At 44.6% G+C, this 24208-nt stretch overlaps 1 protein-coding gene across 10 annotated transcripts in view; it reads left to right on the forward strand.

Annotated features, from left to right (window-relative positions):
• Window positions 1–24208, forward strand: part of raraa (retinoic acid receptor, alpha a) — a 756690-nt gene that overhangs the window by 337642 nt on the left and 394840 nt on the right. For 7 of the 10 annotated variants that reach the window (XM_072487386.1, XM_072487388.1, XM_072487385.1 and 4 more), the window contains one exon: window positions 1130–1184. In XM_072487386.1, coding sequence (XP_072343487.1) covers window positions 1130–1184 — 55 coding nt within the window. Of the gene's footprint in view, window positions 1–1129; window positions 1185–11609; window positions 11741–14821; window positions 14840–24208 lie in introns of those variants that run through there. The other 3 variants (XM_072487381.1, XM_072487389.1, XM_072487384.1) reach the window with 3 other exon arrangements.

Below are 24208 nucleotides of genomic sequence, written 5' to 3' on the forward strand. Positions count from 1 at the left end.
AGGAAACTATTCGGTGGTATGAAATATCTCAACCAAGCCTGATCCTGCCGTTACCCAACATAGAAAGACATGCTGCTCCAACAGAGGCTGTTGATAGTGACCCAGAAAGGCATTACCTTAAGCTTGGGATGCTAAGGCCAATTGTAGCATTCCTAGAAAAGATCGAGTTGCATTCATATGGTGACTTTCACAACCACTGGATGTACTTTTGAAGTGTGGCCACTGTGCTAAAATAGGAAGCACAGCGGTCAATTTGCGTTTGGCAAGCTCCTAAAAACAGCAATGTCACTTTGACTGAATAATCTGTTTTTGTGATATTGTTTGAGGAATAGATATTGACCAGGTCACCAAAGATAACTCCTGCTCTTCTTTTAAATAGTGCCTTGGGATGTTTTATGTTCACCTGCCAGGGCAGTTGGGACCTTGGTTCAATACCTCAGCTGAGAGATGGCATCTCCAACAGTGCACCACTCCCTCAATATTGCACTGGGTCTCAGCCTTAATTGCTATGCCCAAATGCAGGGCTGGAGTTTCCTCGCCATTCTTGCCGGTGGGACCTTCTGGGCCAGCCGACAGCAAACCCGCACTGTGGGTTTCCGGGGCGCATAGAACAGGAAACCCCGGTTGGTGGTGGTGGCGGCCTCCGTCATCACGACACATGCTGTGAGGGAGGGGTGGGGAAGGGGGGGCATGGGACTTCCCGCCCCTTGAGTGGAACTTAAACCCACAACCATGTGGCCTGGAGGTGAGAATGCTACTGATGGTTACCGTCACTCGTTTTCTCAAAATTGGCACAAGCCAGGTATTGGTTCTCCTGGTTTGTGTAGAACAAAGAACAAAGAAATGTACAGCACAGGAACAGGCCCTTCGGCCCTCCAAACCGTGCCCGTAGCTCAGGTAATCCCTGGATTGACGCAGTGGACCATCAGGATTGCCCAGATTACAAATATATGACTGAACAATCCCTGACAAAACTGCAATGTCATGGATAAGTGAGTGATGACTCACATTATTATAATACTGATTGAAGATGTTTCCATAATGAACTTATCAATAACGTTTTTGTAAAGCAGTTGATTTTTATGAAATATATACATATTGTTAACAGTTTGACATTTTACATTCACAGGTACCCTGTTTGAATTCGTTTTGGAACACTTGGGGATGCAGTAAATATTTCAGTGGTAAGTTTCTTTATTATTTATTGATTTCCAAAACAAATTTAGAAGTATTGAACCAAGGTGTAAACTGGGGAATGTGCACAAATTGAATTTTTGTGGAGAGAAAATGAGAACTTGCATTCTCTTTTAGTGAGAATTCTACGTGCCCATTTTTCTTTTTGTTAATTGCTACTGTCCACCACTGAGCTGATTCCTTAGCCGGGAAGACATTCTGGTCTGAACTTTTCGAGGCCAATTTTGACATTCACCAATGTCTTGTTATAAAGAATTGGCTGCCCAATTTAAACCCGCTGAAGATCTTTTTAACCATTGACTTTATTGGAACGGGAGTTTGTGCCCAGTACATAACTGTTGGTTGATCCACGAATGCCCGTTTTCCAATCCTGCTGAAAGTGAAAAATGATCCCCTCTGTATTGGCAAACCTGGGTGGAAGGCCTCACAGTGCAGGCAAAGTCAAGTCTGAAGAGAGTGGTGAGAATGTGGAATTTGCTGCCACATGGAGTGACTGAAGCAGATAATATTGAAGCACTTGAGACGAGGAGGCTTGATACATACCTGAGGAAGAGGAGATTGGATAATTATGGAGGCAAGATGGAAAGAGTTAATTAGAATGGGAGGAGCCTCGTGTGAATTGTACGCACTGGCACAAGCCACTTATGCTGAATGGCCTGGATCTGTGCTGCAGGGTTCATTTATTTCTTTATAACAAGACAAACCATGAAATAGTGTTAAAGAGATACAGGGGCGAGAGCAGAGATAGTGGGTAACAGAGGTGCCCATTTCAGGACACTGCACCCATTGGTTTTGCTAAACATTGCTTTACGTCTTTCACAAAAGGTTGCCAAATACCGAATGTTAGTTATTAATCAGAAAGAAGGAGATTGTCCAAAGAACTACTGAGAAGAAGGGTGCCTGACTTTATAAAGGATCATAGATGATAGATAAGAGATTTATTAAAATGATACAGGGAACGAGAGACTTCAGTTATGAGGAGAGATTTAAGACAGTAGTACTCCTTTCACCAGGACGGAGGATAAGAGGAGATCTAATTAAGCAATTACTAATGGAAGAATTTGATGATCAGAGAAACTTTTATTTCAGCCAATTGGTGAAGCAGCAATTAAAGGGATATAAAGTTAAAATTATCAGAAGAAACTAAGAAGGGAAAGTTTAGGAACTTTTAATGCAGAGGATTGTTTGGTTGTGGAGAGCCATTCAAGAAACTGCAGTAAAGAGCGTTTAAAACAGATGTAGGTAAATTTTTGATAAAAATGAAACTCCATAGAAAAATGTACGTGTGTAATTCTCTTCTAGTGTGTCATGCAGGTGGAATGGGGGGAAAATAGCTTCCTTCTGGGCTGATGGCTTTGGAAACATCGCACTGGCACAGTTTTAATCATTTATAGTGTGGACTTTTAAAACCTGGGTTTATCAAAGTGTGGATTGGGGGCAGGTGGCAGAAGGGTTGCAGAGCTAAGGGTCGCGTTGTTGGTGTGTCCAGTCTCAGCACGGGCTTTCCGGGTCCTCCTTGTTTCCTGTCACAGGATCAAGTCGCTCTCCTGCTTAGGCCTCAAGAGCAAATTTAAGGTAAAGTTTATGTTGAATTATTTTGTTTTGCAAATACCTCTCTAGCTTTCCTCATGGACAAGCAGGAATTTTAATCGCTGTGTTTTTATGCAGCCCACAGCCTGATTTGAAAAGTAATTGTGACAGGATTTTGGTTTTGAATCCAGCCACAAGTCCACCCTCTCTTTCTGTCAAAAGTGATCCCATGGCACTGTGCTGAAGACACACAAGCAGTGGGGTTATCACCCCGTGCACTGGCTGATATTTATTCGAGAATTGCAGCTTGGACAGGATATTTTAATTATTCTCAGCATTTACTGGAAGCTGAGTTGTGAGTAGTTCAGGACCAGAGATTGTCAGGAGTGAGAGAATAATGGCCTCAACAAAAGGATGACACCTCGTTTCCGTCCATCCAGATTTAGGAGGAATTAACTTTAACAGACAAACATGTACAGACGGTGAGAATTTGAAAACCTGTTCAGTCCCAGATTAGGAAGTCTGGAATGTAGAAACAGAAATAAATAAACTATTCTTCCTCCTGTCTGCTCGGCCATTTAATGAGATCATGACTGGTCTGCATTTTCTTTCCAGAAAATATATTATAGATGCATTTATAATTTTAACAATTTTAAACATCAAATTTCAGCAAAATCAAAAACACAATATAACAACAAACCCATCAGGCACAAACCCCAGCCAACATGGCTTACACAAACAGTGCCACCTTCCCCAGCCACCCCTCCGTTGGTTCTCCTGCCCGTACCCGTCTCTCCCATGACTGGTCTGCATTTTAACTCCATCTACTCACCTTCCTTTTATAATCTTAAGGCATTTATTGAACAAAATCTAGCAGTTTAAGTTTGGAAATTTCCTGTTAACCCCCCCAGCTTTAACAGTTGTTTGTGGGAGGGAGTTCAATATTCCCACTGTCTCGCTAGAATGGCAGGGGGGTGGGAACCTAAGCAGGTTGACAAGGGGAAGAGAAACAACGACAGTAATAAAAGAAAGAACAGTAAAATACAAAAATGGTAGTCAGGGTAATCAAAGGTGAGAAGCCCAGCAACGCCTCTACTTCCTACGGAAGCTAAAGAAATTTGGCATGTCTGCATCCACTCTCACAAACATCTACAGGTGTGCCTTAGAGATCATCCTATCTGGCTGCATCACAACCTGGTATGGCAACTGCTCAGCCCAAGATCCCAAGAAACTGCAGTGTGGTGAACTCAGCCCAGTGCATCACACAAGATTTCCACCCTCCCTTTGATTCTCGCTGCCTCAGGAAGGCAGACAGCATTGTCAGAGACCCCTCCCACCCAGGCTTTGCCTTCTTCCAGACCCTTCCATCAGGCAGACGATACAGAAGTCTGAAGATCTGCACTTCCAGACATAGGAACAGCTTCTTCCCCACAGCTACTAGACCCCTCAATGACTCCCCCTCGGACTGATCTGTTCCCTGTAAGAACACTATTCACAGCGCCCTATGCTGCTCTTGCTCATGTCCAATTTGGTTTGTTTGGCCCTTGTTCTGCACTGTAACCAATCACTATTTGTCGATGTACTTTGTCGATTATTCTTTTTGTCTACTGTGTACATACGTACTGTGTACGTTCCCTTTGCTGCAGAAAAATACTTTTCACTGTACTTTGGTACATGTGACAATCAATCAATTAATCAATCAAATATGGCCACAGTAAAAAGAAAAGTTAGAATGAGTAAAAATGGCAAAAAAGCCAGACTACAGGCTTTGTATCTGAATGCACGAAGCATTCGGAATAAATGCCGAAGGTCAGCCAGCCTGGGTCCCGAAAGTCCGCCAGTTGGGAAAATTGGGTCCTGGGAAACAACGTTTGAAAAATCATGGGCAGGATTCTCCGAGCCGAAATCGCGATCCCCGGAGAATTGCCGCGAATCGCGCGCAGGGGTCTACGCAGCGCGGGTAGGGGACCATTGACAGAGGCCCCCGTGGCGATTCTCCCAGGTAAACTGCCCGAGTTCCCGACGGTGTGGTTATATCCACATTTTGCCTTTCGGGTAACGGCCGGCAGCTGCTGCGGACTCAGTCCGCGGCCGCCCTGGTGGGGAGTGGGGGATCCTTCACTGGGTGGGGGGGCCTCACAGACGGCCAGCAAGCGCTCGGGTGGCACCGATCCGCAGGCACACGCGATCTTGGAGGACCTACTTCTTCCATCCAGGTGCGCGGTGTGAGTCCGCCATGTCGCGGACCCCCGACCAGAAGTGCAGGGCTCATCTCCGCAGCCAGAGCTGCGTGGAGCACTCCGGGGCCCTGCTAGACACTGCAGGTAGGAGAATCTACCCGGATTTTGACGCTGGCGTGGGGGACATAGCCACAATACTGGAGAATCCTGCCCACTGTTTTGAACTATGGAGCAACCTTAAATAATAGCGATAGCGTATAAAACTGCATTAGCAGATCATTAGGTGACCGTTGAGAGATCACACTTTTAGCCTGGACTGTTCTGATGACTTGGGGGATAGCAAAGAAAATTTCCCTCAAATTTGCGGGTGACTGTTAAATCTTAAAAACCGTGGCGAGAGGGAGAGTAAGAATTGAACATCACAACACAGGCACAACAGTGCGTACAGGTGTTGCTGCACTCCCCCATTGCTGTGATATTTAAATAACAATAATAATCGCTTATTGTCACAAGTAGGCTTCAATGAAGTTACTGTGAAAAGCCCCTCGTCGCCACATTCCGGCGCCTGTTCGGGGAGACCGGTACGGGAATTGAACCCGCGCTGCTGGCCTTGTTCTGCATTACAAGCCAGTTATTTAGCCCACTGAGCTAAACCAGCCCCTCCAACCCCAGCTCTCAGTTCTGGTTCCTGCTACTAATTTTATGCGATGATGCTGTATTTTGGCAATTCTTCCTCCTGGTTTAAAAATCAATGGTGCCTCAAACGTGCACCTCGGCCTAGCTCGGATTCACCTGTTACAGAATCATCAAATTCTGAGTGGCGCAATTGATGGTTCTGTATTGTGTTAAATTCCAACTAGTTCAGGTTACGAACTTGATTTTCATATTTTTTTTTTTTTAGAACAGCGGGCTTTGGAAGTAATATTTAAAGTTACAATGTTTCCAACAGGAACAGTCAGAATTTTGAATTTAAAAAATGAATGATAGAATTTGTCTCTTGGATCAGTTAAATGTGCTCGAGGAAAATATCTATGGGCCACATTATACTGCAAGACTTTGTCCTGTCCACGTGAAAAAACAAACGTCAAAAGAAAATACTCCTCAACTCTTTTTAAAGTTCTATAACCCTGGTTGATATGGTTCCAAAGTTAGTATTAAACATTCCTAAAAGATAACATTGGCAATAGTTGTCACTAAATATACTTGCAGAAGGCTCCTGAAATTAAAAGTTCCCACCTGCAATCCAAACCGGATTAGCCCTGCCCATGGAGATCACAGGGAAAAGTGAACTGAATTCTGTTTGAATTATAAAAGCGGATGTTCCTCCCGATTCTCTGAGATATTGTGCCACATGCTGTAGTGGTTTGCAGGCTCGAGAGGGAGTAATTTGTACGGATTCTTGTTGGGGTGTGGCTGCAGGGATATGTTGAATACCCTTGGCCTGTTGCCATTCTCTACTTATGAGCCCAGGCCCTACCTGCTGGCTATTCTACAGAAGAAAACATCATTACGACGTCTAATCCAGAACTCCTCTAGTGTGCATGCATGCATGTCTTCCAGCAGCAGATCACTGAATAGCAATCAGCACATACCATATACTTCAACAAATGTCTTTAAAAAAAATGAACAAAGACTATTGGTTGTGATTATGACAAAAAAAGAAATAGTACAGTTTGGACATGGTTGCAATATTGCACAAGAGCGTTTTTGCAAGATTGCGTATAGTCAACTGTGTGCTCCCGACCTGCAGGCTGGATGATTGATGCCAACAAAATGTTGAAATCTCATGCTTAGGTCAAGAATGGATTTCACTTCATTGTATTATAATAAATGTAAACAGAGAATGGAGGCCCACTTAAATTGATCCTGGGGTTCCAAAAGAGTCATTATGCCCACCTATTTATTGTAGGGACTGTTGGAGGTTCAGCTTTTTAAGAAACTCTTACTGTGTTCCTCGGCCAAGGAGGGCCAAGTTCTTCTTTCTAGCATATAGTGTTGGAGGCATAAAGTGCCCTGGAATGAAAACTGAGCTGGTTGTGGTAAATCTTTCAAGGCGTAACATGTGGTGGAATAATTAATGGTGGGCAGGTGATAGCAGCTGTTTTCAGTTTTCAGTATCCGATCCGTGGACAGGTCATGCTTAAATGCGATGCCATGTTTATGGCTGCTAAGCAGTGCATATTTCGATCAGTTGGAGGCACATGAGCATGCTTCACCAAGAAACCAAGCACAACCACTGTTTGATATTTCACTCTCAAAATAGTGTGATATAAGAGCTCTCTGAAATATTTCTCTTTGCAATCAGCAATAAAATATTTCAAAAATGTTATTTTGTTCAATTCTTTATTCATTAAGTAATGGAAAGGAGATCTTAAAAAAAACCCTGCTGAAACTGTTCTGGTTTAAATTCATATCAATTTTCACATCCCGCGCAGCTGATCGTTTGTCAAAAAGATTTTTTTTTCAAATTAATTTTTATTAAAGTTTTCACAAAATATCAACAAAATGTAAAAGGAACCAAATATGTCAAAAAGATTTAGGGACTGTGAAGTACCCAATGCATTTGAAACAGTGGGCGGGATTCTCCGACCCCCCCGCCAGGTCGGAGAATCGCCGGCGTGAATCCCGCCCCCGCCGTCCTCCTAATTCTCCGGCCCCCCAAAAATCGGAGCGCCGTGAGTCGTGCCGCCCGCCTCGGAGAATGGCGGAGTCCGGCGCAACTCAATGTGCGCCGGGGCCGCCCGAATTCTCCGGCCCGCAATGGGCCGAAGTCCCGACCATCTTTTGCCAGTCCCGCCGGCGTAAATTGGAGTAGGTCCCTTACCGGCGGGACCTGGCGGCGCGAGCGGGCTCCGGGGTTCTAAGGGGGGGGCGGGGGGGGGATCTGGCCCCCGGAGGTGCCCCCACGGTGGCCTGGTCTGTGATCGGGGCCCACTGATCCGTGGGCGGGCCTGTGCCATGGAGGCACTCTATCCTACCGCACCGGAGGCTGTCCCGGTCCGCCATTCCCGGTGCGGAAACGAAGCCCTCTGCGCATGCTCGGGGATGACGCCAGCATGCGCCAACTGGCGGAGCCCGTCAGAGGCCGGCGCGGAAGGAAAGAGTGCCCCCATGGCAGAGGCCCGCCCGCAGATCGGCGGGCCCCGATCGCAGGCCAGGCCACCGTGGAGGCCCCCTGAATCCCCCCCGCACCCTCCCGAGGACTCACCTAGCCGGCCTACAAGCCAGGTCCCGCCGTGATGGACCATGTCCATTTCACGCCGGTGGGACTTTCCAGGATACGCCGGCCGCTCGGCCCATCGGGCCCGGTGAATTGCCGGGAGTGCCGCTGCCAACGGTCCCCGACCTGCGTGGCACAAATCCCGTCCCTATCCGAAAATCGGCGGCGGAGAATACGGCAACCGACATCGGAGTGGGATTCATGCGGCCCCCCCCCCTCCGGGGATTCTCCTACCCAGCGGGGGGTCGGAGAATTCACGCCCGTGTAGTGTGTCAGTCTGGATTTACCTTAAATAAGTAGAGAGAGAGAAAAACAATGATTTGATCTGACTGGATTCTAGACATATTGGGCGGGATTCTCCCCTACCCGGCGGGGCGGGGGGTCCCGGCGGGACGGTGTGGCGTGAACCTCCCTGCGCATGCGCAGGAACACGCCGGCCGGTCTGCGCATGTGCCAACTTGCGCTGGCCCTCCGCCGCCGGTTGGTGCGGCGCCAACCCCCCCCCGGCGCCGGCCTAGCCCCCAGAAGTGCGGAGAATTCCGCACCTTCTGGTTGGCCCGATGGCGGGGTGGTTCGCGCCGCTCTTGACGCCGGCGTCGGGCCATCCGGCCAGTTGCGGGAAAATCCCGCCCAACATTTCGGATTTGATGATGATTTATTTGTGAGAGCCAAGGTGGCACGGTGGTTAGCACTGCTGCCTCACAGCGGTGAGGACCTGGGTTCGATCCCGGCCCCATGTCACTGTCCATGTGGAGTTTCCACATTCTTCCCGTGTCTGCGTGGATCTCACCCCCGCACCCAAAGATGTGCGGATTAGGTGGATAGGCCACGCCCCTAAATTGGAAAAAAATAATTGGGCACTCTAAATTTTTTTTTTTTTTTAATTGTGACAGCCTTTGATAGAGCAAATATGTCGAAACCTGGTTCCTCTGGAAGAGGGTCAGTAAGCAGAGAGCACAGATTTCTAGGAATTGGTGGAAAATCCAAGGGAGAAATTAGATTTGTTTCTCGAATCAGTGACTTGTTATTCGGAACAAACATAGAGAAAGCAGATCCAGTGGTAACTTTCACAAGGGAATGAGATATGTAGCAGAAAAGGGGAAATGTGTAGGGCAAGCAGCAGGTGAGTGGAGCTAATTGGTTAGCTCTTTCATTCTGTGCTGCATCATTCTATGTTTCAGTGAATTAACTCAATTTTGGGGCAGCTTAAATTTTACAGTGATACTACACTATCCTCCCACAAAAGTAAAAGGCTCCTGGTGGTGGGCATTTGAAACAAAAACAAATTTCAGGAAATGCTCAGCAGGTAGGGCTGTAGCTGTGAAGACAGAAATAGTTCATGTCTCAGCTCAATGACCGTGCATGTAGTTTCACCTGCGGAGTATTTCCCCTGTGGGGCAGCACGGTAGCATTGTGGATAGCACAATTGCTTCACAGCTCCAGGGTCCCAGGTTCGATTCCGGCTTAGGTCACTGTCTGTGTGGAGTCTGCACATCCTCCCCATGTGTGCGTGGGTTTCCTCCGGGTGCTCCGGTTTCCTCCCACAGTCCAAAGATGTACAGGTTAGGTGGATTGGCCATGATAAATTGCCCTTAGTGTCCAAAATTGCCTTTAGTATTGGGTGGGGTTACTGGGTTATGGGAATAGGGTGGAGGTGTGGACCTTGGGTAGGGTGCTCTTTCCAAGAGCTGGTGCAGACTCGATGGGCCAAATGGCCTCCTTCTGCACTGTAAATTCTATGAAAAATTATTTCCATTGTTTCCTGTCATGTTCAGGAAGAATTCTATTTAGCTTTCTTTGACTTAGAGTATTTGCTTCCTGTTCTGAAGAAAAGATGAAGGTGTAAGAGACCTGGGAGCAGAAACAGTCCAGGTAAAATTCACTGATACTCACCGATACTTCTTTCATTGAGCCGCACTGAAGGGCAATGCAGGTTGTCGTGCTGGAACGCTGAAGGAGCGCTGAAATTCCTTGTGAAATTGAGCCCCGCTAATTGCGAAAAGTAATTAATTGCAAGTGTGGTTTAAGAACATAAGAACTAGGAGCAGGAGTAGGCCATCTGGCCCCTCGAGCCTGCTCCGCCGTTCAATGAGATCATGGCTGATCTTTTGTGGACTCAGCTCCACTTTCCGGCCCGAACACCATAACCCTTAATCCCTTTATTCTTCAAAAACCTATCTATCTTTATCTTAAAAACATTTAATGAAGGAGCCTCTACTGCTTCACTGGGCAAGGAATTCCATAGATTCACAACCCTTCAGCTGAAGAAGTTCCTCCTAAACTTAGTCCTAAATCTACTTGCCCTTATTTTGAGGCTATGCCCCCTAGTTCTGCTTTCACCCGCCAGTGGAAACAACCTGCCCGCATCTATCCTATCTATTCCCTTCATAATTTTATATGTTTCTATAAGATCCCCTCTCATCCTTCTAAATTCCGAGTACAGTCCCAGTCTACTCAACCTCTCGTTGTAATCCAACCCCTTCAGCTCTGGGATTAACCTAGTGAATCTCCTCTGCACACCCTCCAGTGCCAGTACGTCCTTTCTCAAGTAAGGAGACCAAAACTGAACACAATACACAATGTTTCATAGTCCAATTTCCATTGGACTGCGAAACAAAGGCTGATCTTAAGGGCATGAAATGAACAGAGCAATGATGTCCCAATCCCCACCTAGCGTGTGTTCCAGTTGGAAGATCCCACCCACTCCTCAGCTCAAGCGTAGTGTTGAGCAGCAGTTCAAAATTATTGCTCGAATCTTGAGTGAGCCAAATTGAAAAGCTGTTTTTGCTGAACATTTGTTTTCCTTTGCCAATTGATTTCCCTTGCTCTCATCTCCAGAAATCATTGACGCCTTGTTTTGAGATTGAGTTACAAAGATGCCAGTTCTGTATGTGGTGCGAGAGTTGATGTTCCTGAGTTCCACTTTGATGGTTGGGAAATTGGGGGGTGGGGGGCATCAGACCTAAACGTGGCCTGCCCGCAGCTCCATGCACATCTATGTAAATCCAGCAGGAACTCTTGGGCAGCGACCAAGAGCAGGAACCTTGACTGAATTTCCCTTCGCTACTCAAATGCACAGAGCCGCTTGATAGCCCCACTGCTGGCCACCGCCATTGCTGAGGTGCGCCACCTTGGCACAGACCCAGAACTGTACCTGGGACCTTTATGTTCTGTGCAGTTCAACTACTCACTGGTTAAATTTTCCAAGAGACTAGGGAGAGCTGAACTGTATTTTCAAAAACGCTGAGCAGTAATTCTTGTGTTTGACAATGTTGCTGTTGTACTGTAACTGCCTGTGTCATTCCCTGTAATCCTTCTGCCCGTACACAGCCTGTGCTGCCAGGCGGACAGACAGGAAATCACAGAAGCTCACAAATCCGATGCACTGCTCGACAGGTGGGTGCAGTGAGTGATGTGCTCGGGAGGCTGCAGTCGCAGGGTTTCAACTGGCTTGCTGGGCTATGACATCGGCAGAGTTCTCATATTACAGCTTTGTTTTTCCTGTTTCCAAAGTTTGCACAGTTAACCTGCCTTCCCCTCCTTTTTCACCATTCTACTCTCTGTTCAAATGGATTTGACACCAGTGCGTGGCTCTTACTAGGATCCCAGAGACAAGGTTGGTGCAAACTTCACGGTTGCGTGTACGCTTGGGCACATTTGACAGGGGAGGTGCTTTTACAGTTTTATTCTTGTGAACGTTTTGGCGACTGAAAGAGGGAAGAAAGTTACTGAGAGATTAGGTGCGGATAATGTGTTTTCTAGGCTGCATGTTTACTGATTGGCCCGGGTTCAGGTCTTGTAGTGCCTAGACTGTGTTCTGTTTTCGATCAGTCTTTTCGCCTGTGGGAATGGGAGCTCTGTCTGAAGCCTGGCTCTTGGCCCCAGTCTGTCAGTAGGCTGAGTTTGCTGATATTTTTCCAGCCGCTGTGCCAAAAACAAAGGAAAGAAAATAAAGGGGGATAGAGGGAGGGAGAGGAAAGAGTTGTAGTACTGTGGATCTAATGACAATCTAATCTCCTGCTTCTGGTTTTTAAATTCCTAAGTAACCAATGTGTGTGTGTGTTCAATTTCCAAAGTAAAAAAATATATTGTAGGGGTGAGAGAAAAGTTTGATAAATGAAAAGATGAGATTTCACTTACTCGCTAGTGTATTTTATTGAGTTATGATATATGCTTAACAGAAGGTTTATGTGATTGCTATAAATGAGACAGTTTACAAATGGACCCTTTTAATCTGTTTCTTGAGGGAGTAACTGCACTGATGGTTGATGTCACAGTTTCACAGACGTGGTCCCAACTCCAGTATTTTTCATGTAAAATGTGAATAAACTACAATGCCAGGGAGGCGGCAGTCGGGCTCAGCAAAGCTGGCAAAAGCTGGGGTGGTTGCTGGATTTGCAGTACTTGCCTGTTGGAAGTCTTTAACTCTTCAAGTCCAATTTCAAAGCAGTTGTAATTCCCTTTAGTTGTGTTGCAAGCAGGGCGTGGAGGTTGTTTTGAAAGTATATTTTCTCTTATTGAGAGCTTTTGATTATTGACAACACATCAGTTGGAATTGCAGTTGTTTTCCAGGGCTTCCTTCCTTAGACTGTTACCACGCAATTAATTATCCAGCAAAAATAAGGGGTTACCTTATGATACCCTATTTTCCGCCCAAATTATTTTGGGGGAAGCCACTTTATTAGTTAATCATTCAGCAAGTCACTTCCACATTGTTCATGTGCATGAATTTGTTTTTTCTAAGGTAGTGGACTTCTAAATGCTTAGTACTCTCTTGTTCTTTGCACTGCAAGATAAGATTGGCCAGTTCTCGTCTGGTGTCATTATTAGAACCAGAAGTTCTCAAACTGTGGGTCACAGGATGCGATTTTGGGGCCGGGGGTTCTGAGGCAGCAATGGTGGCTGTGGAGTTCGGGCTGAGTTTTGCCAGCCGCGAGGCCTCTTTAAATGTTTGTCTTTTTTTCTCTGTCAGTGGGTGTGGCTTAATAGTCCCTCTCTGATGCCCGATTGCTGCTACAACCGCAGCCCGCATAAGGTGGTTCACCACTAATTTCAGGGCAGACCCAACAATTTTAAAACCAAGCTCCCAACCCCACAACACGCAACACCTCACCTGCCCGTTGTCAACCAGATAACAATAATAATCGCTTATTGTCACAAGTAGGCTTCAGACGTTACTGTGAAAAGCCCCTCGTCGCCACATTCCAGCACCTGTTCGGGGAGGCCGGTACGGGAATTGAACCTGCGCTGCTGCCTTGTTCTGCATTACAAGCCAGCTATTTATCCCACTGTGCTAAACCAGCCCCATATTCCCCACCCCCCACAATTACCCTGGCTTCACAATAAGTCTGGGGCATTAAATGCCGTTACATCAGGGAAAGGTTTGGTAAGCACTGGAACCCTCTTAGCATAAACCCTCTTAGCCTTCTTTGGGATGGCACGGTAGCACAGTGGTTAGCACTGTTGCTTCACAGCGCCAGGGTCCCAGGTTCGATTCCTGTTTGGGTCACTGTCTGTGCCGAGTCTGCATGTTCTCCCCGTGTCTGCGTGGGTTTTTTCCGGGTGCTCCGGTTTCCACCGTCAAGTCCCGAAAGACGTGCTGTTAGGTAAATTTCTGAATTCTCCCTCTGTGCACCCAAACAGGCGCCGGAGTGTGGCGACTAGGGGATTTTCACAGTAACTTCATTGCAGTGTTAATGTAAGCCTACTTGTGACAATAAAGATTATTATTCAAGATTCAACCACATTGCTGTGGGTCTGGAGTCACCATACCAGGTAAGGATGACAGACTTCCTGGTCATTAGTGTTCCCGGTGGGTTTTTACGACAACTGACAATGGTTTCATAGTCGCCATTAGACTTTTAGTTACAGGTTTTATTTTATTGAATTCAAATTCCACCATCTGCCTTTGTGGGATTTGAATCCAGGTCCCCAGAGCATTACCCTGGGTATCTGGATTATTGACCAGCAGCAATACCACTACGCCACTGCCTCCCCTATTAGCAAACATTTCTGAACTTTAAAGCTGTCAAGAGTAGCTTTCACAGAGTGACTGATTATTGATAATATACAACCAGGTGTTTGTTACATGTGCACATCCATCACCATTGGTCAGAATCTCCAAACCAAGCTAAGTACACTTTTTCCATTTGCCTGATATAAAGTGTGAATTTCTTCTTTAAAGAGCAGTGACAGACAAATGCGCAGTTTACCAGAACCGATAATCCAGTGGCAGCCTATATGTTAGGGCCCGGACCTGCTGGGTTACCAAGAACTGGGAGAGGATCTGATCAAGGTGTATAAAATACTACGAGGGATTGATAAAGTAAACATGGACCAAATGTGTTCCTCCTTGTGGGGCAATCTAGAACGAGAGGTCACAGATATGGGTTGAGAGGTGGTAGCTTTAAAACTGAGATGAGAAGGAACTACTTCCCGCAGAGGGTGGTGAATTTGTGGAACGCTGCCGCAAAGTGCGGTGGAGTCTGAATCATTAAATGGCTTCAAAAGGAGATAGATATATTTCTGATTTTTAAAAAACAGGTTGAAGGGATAAGGAGAACAGGAATGGAGGTGGATTTGAGACCAGGAAGAGATCAGCCATGATCTGATTGAATGGCAGAGCAGGCTCGAAGGGCTGACTTCTGCTCCTAATTCCTATGAGACGGAAGAATCCCACACCACAGTGACAGATCTATCACTCCAGGTCCCTCCAGTGAGTAAATTATTGATATTGCCCTGGAATACTGTGGAGTTGTCCGGATTGCTGGGTCTGTCACAGCGGGGCAGATTCTTCCCATCTCCCATCACCTGTTGCATAATTTTGGAGTCAACCCAGCCCAACGAAACCCAGCTTACAAGCCTTAATTCAATGAGGATAGACGTCAGTAGGTCAACAGCTAATTGTTGGAACGATGCCACATAGTTACACTGGCCCCTATTTCCCAAATTCCAAGCACTTCTACTCCTGTTCCCGTTGCACTTGGATTAGATTTCATAATTCAGGCCAGTTGCAAATTTGGGGGATTACTCCGATGCGCTATACTGGTGTCATGCACATCTTTGTGCAATGCATTCTGAGCACAGGACCATGATCCTAAACATATTTGTAGCTATACTGTTGTAACTCGAACCAATTTCTTGTGGTAGTTTTTTGGGTTCTGGGTTTGACCATTTGAGGAGCAAATGGCATACTTTATACTGTATTTTTGGAATTAGGTTTCAGATACTTTTAGTAATGTTCTGATACCAAAATGCTTTACTTTGCCTAGGTTATTTGCGTCATGATACATGTTTGAGCTCCCTTCCAAAAATCTACAAGCTGGCTGTTGCTATAAATCCTAATGCCTTTGAGATTTGCTGTAAAAACAGGACATGAGGCTTTTGTTCAAAATGTACTGTAGGCCAGGTCTTGCATTTTAAGTCTGTCAGGATTCCAGCTTTAGTATTTCTCTCCCTTTCCCACATCTGATAAGAATGTGCTTACTTTTTTTTCCTGAAGAAGTGACAGAGTATGAATCCAGCATGCTAACCGGAATGTTGACAGTATTTTCTATTAAGGTCAGATTGCTGAGTGCTAGCTCTCTCCAACATAAACATCAGTTCACTTCAGTTCAGCAGACAACTTTGCAGATGCTCATCTAGTTCTGAGCGATTTTCGTAAGAAAAAGAAAAGCTTGACTTTGATATATTTGGGTAATTTATTGTTTTTTTTAAGAAGAGGGGGCAAACAGTTTTTAAATATTCCTGGGATCCACATCTGGAAGTAATTTTCTGCATTCCAAAAGGATTACCGCATGCTCTGTGATGAATTGGATTTGACTGATTGTTCGGACTGACAGGTTTGAATAATGTTGAGAGAGAAAAGTATTTACAGTTTTTAATGGCTTTGAACTGTACCGAGAGATCCAAGCAAGAGAGAATTTATCACTGTTGTTGGTACATTTATAATTCAGATAGAACTTTATTCGGACAATGCAGTGCATGTTTCCTATTCAGACAGGGTGGGTTGTAGTGGAAATTACTGTTAACCCTTAATTGCTGAAGATATTTTCAATGCTTGAAGGTCACACAACAAAATGATTTTTTGTTTTGTTTTAAAAATATCTATTTTTGTTTCTCAATGTTAATTGAACGTAAATCATTTAATGACTGTTGTGATAGATTTTAGCATGCATGTATAGATGGTTGGTAAATTAGCAGCACCACCAACCTCTTTTCTACACCCCCCCCCCCCCTTCACTTTTTTTTAACTAGTGCGGGAATGATGTTTCCTTTCGCTTCTTGAGCCAGGAAAAAGGGAATGAGGTTTGAACTATATTTTGAAACTATTTGGCGAGTATAGCATGGAGTTCTTGCCTTTGTATATTTTCCAAGGTGGATACTTTTCCTTTAAACAGATTTTTCCGAAGAGCGGGTTTGAGTATGAGCCAGAGGGTAGTCTAGTTTTAACAAATCAGATCAGGGACAAGAGTAAATTTCAGCCCACCCTTTGAAGTGTCGCCCGCAGCCTTTGTTTTACTCTGCATAGGATTGGAATAGGGCTGGTGCTGGAAAAGTAAACATACTTTAAAAATTGGTAAACATGGTGACTTGGTTAAAAAAGGGTTTAAGTAGGTTTGAGTCAATGAACGGCTGCCAGATTCTTTGCTGAAGGTTGGTCCTTTTGGAATGTTTTGAAATTAGGGAATAATGCATCACACACAGCATTAAGGCTCTTGGCATAAGTACTAGTTGTTATTGATTTGTCAATTGCTTGTTGGTACAAGGTAAGCAGCTGGCCTAAGTGGCCAGTATTCAATATGTACACAGCAAATAGAAGACTTACCCTATGGGGATGGGCTAAAGTGTTTTACCAGTGGTTTTGGTTTTGGTTTCATACAGTGAATTTTCAAATAAACAGTGTTGATATTCAAAGTCTACTTTCCGCACAGCGTTCACTGCTGTTATTGAACAACTTTACTTGTCTATACCTCAAAATGAAATGAAAAACTTTCAATTTGTTAACCATTTTACGAAGTTTCCACTTCCAATTCTATCTTGGGCAGCACGGTAGCACAAGTGGATAGCACTGTGGCTTCACAGCGCCAGGGTCCCAGGTTCGATTCCCCGCTGGGTTACTGTCTGCACGTTCTCCCCGTGTCTGCGTGGGTTTCCTCCCACAGTCCAAAGACGTGTGCAGGTTAGGTGGATTGGCCATGATAAATTGCCCTTAGTGACTTAATGCCTGAAAGAGCTGGAGGTGAAATCAAAAGCTGGACAAAGGAGGAAATATGAGACAACAGACTTTGCCAGGGAGGTAGGCTCTGTATGGTGGAAAGGCGGAGGGATTTAAGGAATTAATTACAGAGTATGGAGCATAAGTGGCTGAAGACTTACCTACTAATAGTGGGGCGAGCGGGGCATCCACACGAGGCAAGAGCAGTGGAGAGTTTGGGTGGGGATGTAATGTTGGTGGATGATTCAGAGTAAGGCCATATGAAGGATTTTAAGTTTGAGGCTCATAATGAATTTGAGGCATTGTTAAACTGAGAGTCTTTGCAGGCCATCACAAAAAGGATTAATAGGTAATCAGAATTTGGTGCAGGATAGGATAAGGGCGCAGCAGAGATTTAAATGAGCTAAAGTTTATAATGATTGGAGAACGGGACGTCGGCTAGGGGAGCATCAGAATAGCTGATTCTGGAGGTGACAAAATCATGGATAAACTTTTCAGCGAAAGATGGGCTGAGGCAGTGTGAACCTGTGGGATGTTACACCAATTAAATAGGCACTTTTTATGGTGGATAGGACATAGAGTTGAAAATGAAAATCGCTTATTGTCACAAGTAAGGTTCAAATTAAGTTACTGTGAAAAGCCCCTAGTCGCCACATTCCGGTGCCTGTTCGGGGAGGCTGGTACGGGAATTGAACCGTGCTGCTGGCCTGCCTTGGTCTGCTTTAAAAGCCAGCGATTTAGCCCTGTGCTAAACCAGCCCCATTGTAACTACTTTGGGGTTGTAATTGGACGCTGAGATTGTGGGAGTCCGGAACCAGGGATACAGGATAGGCTATTTAGGACTGAGGTGAGGAGAAGTTCCTTCACCCAGAGAGTGACAAGGCTGTGGAATTCACTACCACAGGAAGTAGTCGAGGCCAAATCATTGTATGGTTTCAAGAAGTAGGTTAGTTAGAGCTCATGGGGTGAAAGGAATCAAAGGATATGTGAGGGAAAGTGGAAAAAGGCTCCTGAGTTAGATGATCAGCCATGATAATGAATGGGGCAGGCTTGAAGGGCCAAATGGCCTCCTCCTGCTCCTATTTTCTTTGTAAATATTCAGGTTCAGCCTGTGACTGGGGCTGGGGAGAGGTATCGAACAGATAAGTGAGACAATCGCATGGACATGAGACAGCAGAGTAAAGATGTTGGACACAAAAGGTACTTTGGACGATATGAAAAGTTACAGAGAGGGCGAGGAAGGATACTGCAACGTAGTCACAAAGAATGTCATGTGTGACTTTGATTAAGACCATTTCTGTCCTTTGGCAAGGGTGCAAACGAGTACCCAATTCATTTTACCCAATTAAGGAGCAATTTAGCGTGGCCTATCCACCTACTCTGCACATCTTTGGATTGTGGGGGCTAAACCCACGCAGACACAGGGACAATGTGCAAACTCCACACGGACAGAGCCGGGATCGAACCTGGGGACTCGGCACCGTGAGGTTGCAGTGCTAACCACTGTACCACTGTGCTTTGGCAAGGGTGCAAACCTGATAGAGATTCAGACAGGCACTTGCAGGAGAAATGGATAAAGATTATGGGAACAACTTCAGTAATTTCAGTAATCTTCCAGATGAAAGCAAGATAAATGTAATTAACATATTTAAAAATTTCCCTCGAGCATTCTATTCTCATGAAACTGCACAACAAAGACTTGCACATAATAATTTTCCAAAATCCAACTGAACCCTTTTTAATCAACTCACCATGTTTACCAATTTTTATCATATGTTTGCTGTAACAGCACCAGCCCCATTCCAATCCCATACTGAAAGTAAAGCTATTAACATAACAGGAATTCACTCAGCGGAATTCTCCGTCTGTGGGATTCATCGTCGGCGGGATCCTCTGCCCTGCCAGCAGCGCACCCACACCCGCGGGTTTCCCAACATTGCGGTGTGGCCCCAATTGGGAATCCCATTGGCTGGATGCCGGAATGGAGGATCCTGCTGCCAGCGGGTGCGGCCCGTGCAGGAAAATGCAGCAGGCGGACCGGAGAATTCCCCCCCCCCCCCCCCAATCTCGCTTTATTATTTTTAAAATATATTTTTAAAAATTTGTTTTCAAAATTTAGACTACCCAATTCATTTCTTTCCAATTACGGGGTAATTTAGTGTGGCCAATCCACCTCGCCTGCACATCTTTGGGTTGTGGGGGTGAAACCCACGCAGACACAGGGAGAATGTGCAAACTCCACATGGACAGTGACCCAGAGCTGGGATCGAACCTGGGACCTCGGCGCCGTCAGGGATCAGTGCTAACCCACTGCACCACCGTGCTGCCCTCGCTTTACTATTTTTGATGTGTTGCTTTGTATTTCGCGTGTATAGAAACAGGACTGTCCTTTTCAAAATCTTATGCCTCCTTTTTATTTTAAGATTCAGAATTTCTACTAATTAGAGTGAATATTAAAGAATGCTCACTGTGCAAGCCACTCATGAAGCACCAGATATGTTCCATGTGTTTTTTATGTTTAAACAATGTATGCTTGAGGCAGCTGCAGTTGTAGATCTCTGACCCAGTGATATCCATTTCTGCTCTGGTTTCGGAAAACCCCAGTGGACAATATTCACGTCTCAGCCTTGTTATTGATTATCCTTCATTTACTTGTTGGCAGACTGTAAGCCAGCACCATATTTTTCTGGTTTTCTTTCAAGCTCAAGACACTGCCAAACCTTAGACAAAACTTAAAAAAGAGAAAAGGTTAACAAGAAATATAGTCCCTAATGAACATGGAAGCCGATACAATGCATCACCAACAATAGTGCAACCTTCAGATATTCCCTTGGGAGAATGCCTGGGGCTTCATCTTCTCAATATCTTCATCCAGGATATGGGCACCTTCTGGGCGTACAGAAGAGTCCATGAAACTGTTATTTATTTTTAAATCACACGATTAGGACAAAAAAAACTCTTGGACATACTGAAGAAAAATCTCATTATCTACACTTTACAATGAATTTGATGCTATAAGTAAAAGTAATGAACTTCAGGCATCTTAATTTGTGGAGAATTAATTGAGATACTAAATATTGTGTCTCAAACTTAATACTTAATACATGGGTGCGGGTGGAGTAAAATTGATTTTTGAAGCCATGTTTGATTAAACTTTACTGTTGAAACTAAAATTTTCTTGCAAAAGTGTTTGTGTCAAGCATGGTAAGCTTTAAAGGGTTACACCATCACAAAATACTATCATTGCTGAGTTTAGTACTGCAGAAATATTAAAATGCTGCAGAGAGAAGCAATAACAACAAAGTATAAGGATTATAGAATAATCAAAATAGTTTTGGAGTTGTTATTGCTTATCTAGATTATTGTGAACACCAAAGCAATTGTCCTTGATCCTTGCTACAAATTTGTGTTCCCTAGCTACCAATTCTGTTCCTCTTCCTGCAAGTTCCAGAGGCAACCTTAGTGTCACATTTGACCCTGAGCTGAGCTTCTGACCACATATCAGTGCCATCACCAAGGCAGCCTACAGATTATTCCCACCTCTGTAACTGTGCCCAGATCTGCCCCTGCCTAAGCTTATCTGCTGAAGCCCTCACCCATGCCTTGGCTACATTTTAGCCTTCACTATTCCAACTCGCTCTGAGCTGGCTTCCCACGTTCTGCTCTCCATAAACTTGAGGTCATCCCAAACTCTTGTTTCCTGTATCATTACTTGCACCAGCTCCCATTCACTGTTTGCTCTGGTCCTTAATGGCCTACATTGACGCCTGCTTGAGTAACCTTTCAATTTTAAAATTCTCATCCTTGTTTTCAAATTCCTCCATGGCTCCACACCACCCTATCTCTGGAATCTCCTCCACCCCCAAAACTCTCCGTGTTCTTTGCCCTCATCTAATTTTGGCCTCTTGAGCACCCCAGATTTCAATCGCTCCAACATTGGTGATGTGTCTTCGAATTTCCAGGCCTTTAGCTCTGGAATAATCTCGCTGTACCTCCCCATCTCACCACCTCATTTTCTTGCTTTAAGGTGCTCTTTAAAACCTAGTTCTTTGGCCAAGCTTTTGTCACCTGATCTAATACCTCCCGAAATGGCTGTCATATTTTGTTTGAAAATGATCCTGTGAATTGGGGGCTTTCTATTATGTTAAAGGCGCTATAAAATTATAAATTGTTGGATTGTTGTGTAATTGCTATTCAGTGACGCCTGCTGGAAGAAAGATGTAGGCAGTGATCAAGTGAAAAGAAGATTGAACTCTGCTGCAATGCCCTGCATAGGCTTGCTGTCTGGACTTGAATTTTGAATGGCTACTTGGGAGATGTACAGGAGCGCTACTATTGTCCAAGTCAGATATCAAAACACTCTGAATTAAAAATACATTTCCAGATTATCTAGGTCCTTTAATTTGCTGCATTTTCAAGTAAAATATAGGTCAAAGTTAAAAAGATCACGTGAGAAATGCTGCCTGTGGCTTGTTGCCATTCCTCTCTGGGATCAATTTGGGATTGGAATTTATTTTCATGTTATAGCAGTTACTTAGGGGAGGGGCAGTATGCATTGCCAAAACTGAAAAATATCTTTCTGTACTCCATTTACATTAGTGTCTGGAATGACTCCAGTGCATCTAGGTGTGGATGCTGCTGAGGTCAGAACTGAGTGTGGCTGAATTTACAGAACCTGGCCTTAACAGTGTTTGTCGGGTATGCATGTCAGCTGGACTGCAGCACCACTCTGGCATTCCTTGTTGTCTGAAAATAAATGGTGCAGATAGGTGGAGGTGATAATTCTGAACTTACAGATTTACATTTGTAGATAAAACAATGCATCAATGCCCACTTCATTTGGATATGAAACAGTGATAGCAATGAGTCTTTGGCTTTGAAGCGCACACGAGTTTGATATATGATTTACTCCAGCTTTATATTCCTATTAAAACTGCTTGTGAAAGCGAATAAGTAGATGGGAGTATTTGGTGACATTTCTGTAAGACTTGGCAATTTTTGAGATTTGTGGTCTGTAATTCCTGCACAAAATTGACAGTACCCAATTATTTTTTCCAATTAAGGGGCAATTTAGTGTGGCCAATCCACCTACCCTGCACACCTTTGGGTTGTGGGGGTGAAACCCACTCAGACACGGGGTTTAAATTCTTAATATGCACTAAGCAGATACCAAAGTATATTTGTGAGACTCAAGACAAACCAAACTGAAATCAATGTCGATCAAACATTACTTAACAGGCAACCAGTACAACAAACTAGAGGAAAAGTACTTTCTCACAAACTTTTGCCAGAGGAGAATGTTGTACAAAACCCTTTTATGCAATGCCTCTCTCTGGCTGGCAGATATGCAGCATTGCAGAAACCATCCCACAGTCACTCCCAGCTCCAGCAGGTTCACTTCCTCCCACGTGATGCAACACCAGGTCGAAAGTCCCATTGTTCATCAGCAATTGTTCCACTCTGTTTGAGTTTTCCAATTCTGATTACCGCCAGCAAGGCACACCTTGGTGACTCTCCATTCCATATATCTAAGTCCCCATTGTTTCTGTTCTCTTTTTAACAGAAACTAGACTCTCTCAAGCATCCTATTTTGTTGTTAACATTGAAACTATTTACCCTGCTCCCACAGCAGTCGCACCTTTGTATCTGCATCTCAACAGCAGTTGTCTGTGTGAGCTGCAAAATGATGTTAAAGCTGCCATTCCAACCTCAGTGAGTTCCTGTTTGAGCTTCTCTCCCCATGGTAACTGGATCACATGGGCATGTCTCTGAACTCGGATCTTTGTCATGACTTTGCCTTCCCCTTTTCAGAACATTCTGTTTCACCTGAAGTTCAAGGGAACGTTTTAAAACATAACTGTCTTATGAAGTTCAATGTTCACCCGACAACCTCTAATGAACAGTGTCCTTTTTGTTATTTCAGACTTGGTGCTGTGTTAGATTTTTTAGATATTAACATTCAATGGAAGGCATTTCAGAGAGAAAATGCACCTTAAGTACAGGAATCATTCGATTAACTATGATGCTGAGTGTCTGTGTGCATTTGCTCCCAGCTCGTGGGTTTAGTTCTCTGCTTTAACCCTTTTCAAAACCAACACAAGTGCAAAATTGAGCATTTATGTTTTCTTTCATATTTATCAAAGAACAAATTGTATTAAGGATTCCTGAATAACATCCTATATGGACTGGGTGATTGCTGATGTGGTTGATAACCCTGCCATTTTTCTGTGACAAGTGACTGCTGGAGCATACACAATTCTAGATAGTGGTACCTTCTCAATGGGTGGAAGATTGACAATTCAACCAAGTAACATTTTAACAGTTTCCATGTGTACAACACAGCATGAATGTGGGAGTATTTTTCAATCTCCAGTTTTAAAATCTGCATTTTTATCAGCTGCCCCACAGACTTAATTGGTAAATACACTCCCTGGTGTTATATTGAGCCATTTAGATCAAAATGTTCCAGGTTTGATCTTCAGTCCCTCCTTAATTAGCTGACATCATCTGGGGCAGTGGCTTGGAACTTGCAGTTAGCCTTGTGCATCTCTGGTCTGGATATGGGAAGAAATCAGCCAGCACTTCCACTCTTGATTGTAGCCAGTGACTCCTATTAGAAATTGATAAGAAGATGTTATATTTTGACAGAGCCTTTTTATATAACTGTCTCAAGACAGCATAAAAGACAGACTAGCAGTAGAAAATGCAATAAATTCAACATGTTTGAAAAAATTTGGGTGGCGCAGTGGTTAGCACTGCTGGCTACGGCGCTGGGGACCCAGGTTCGATCCCGGCCCCAGGTCACTGTCCGTGTGGAGTTTGCACATTCGGCCCGTTTCTGCGTGGGTTTCAGCCCCAAAACCCAAA

This window comes from Scyliorhinus torazame, chromosome 21 (genome assembly GCF_047496885.1).
Source record: "Scyliorhinus torazame isolate Kashiwa2021f chromosome 21, sScyTor2.1, whole genome shotgun sequence".
NCBI lineage: Eukaryota > Metazoa > Chordata > Chondrichthyes > Carcharhiniformes > Scyliorhinidae > Scyliorhinus > Scyliorhinus torazame.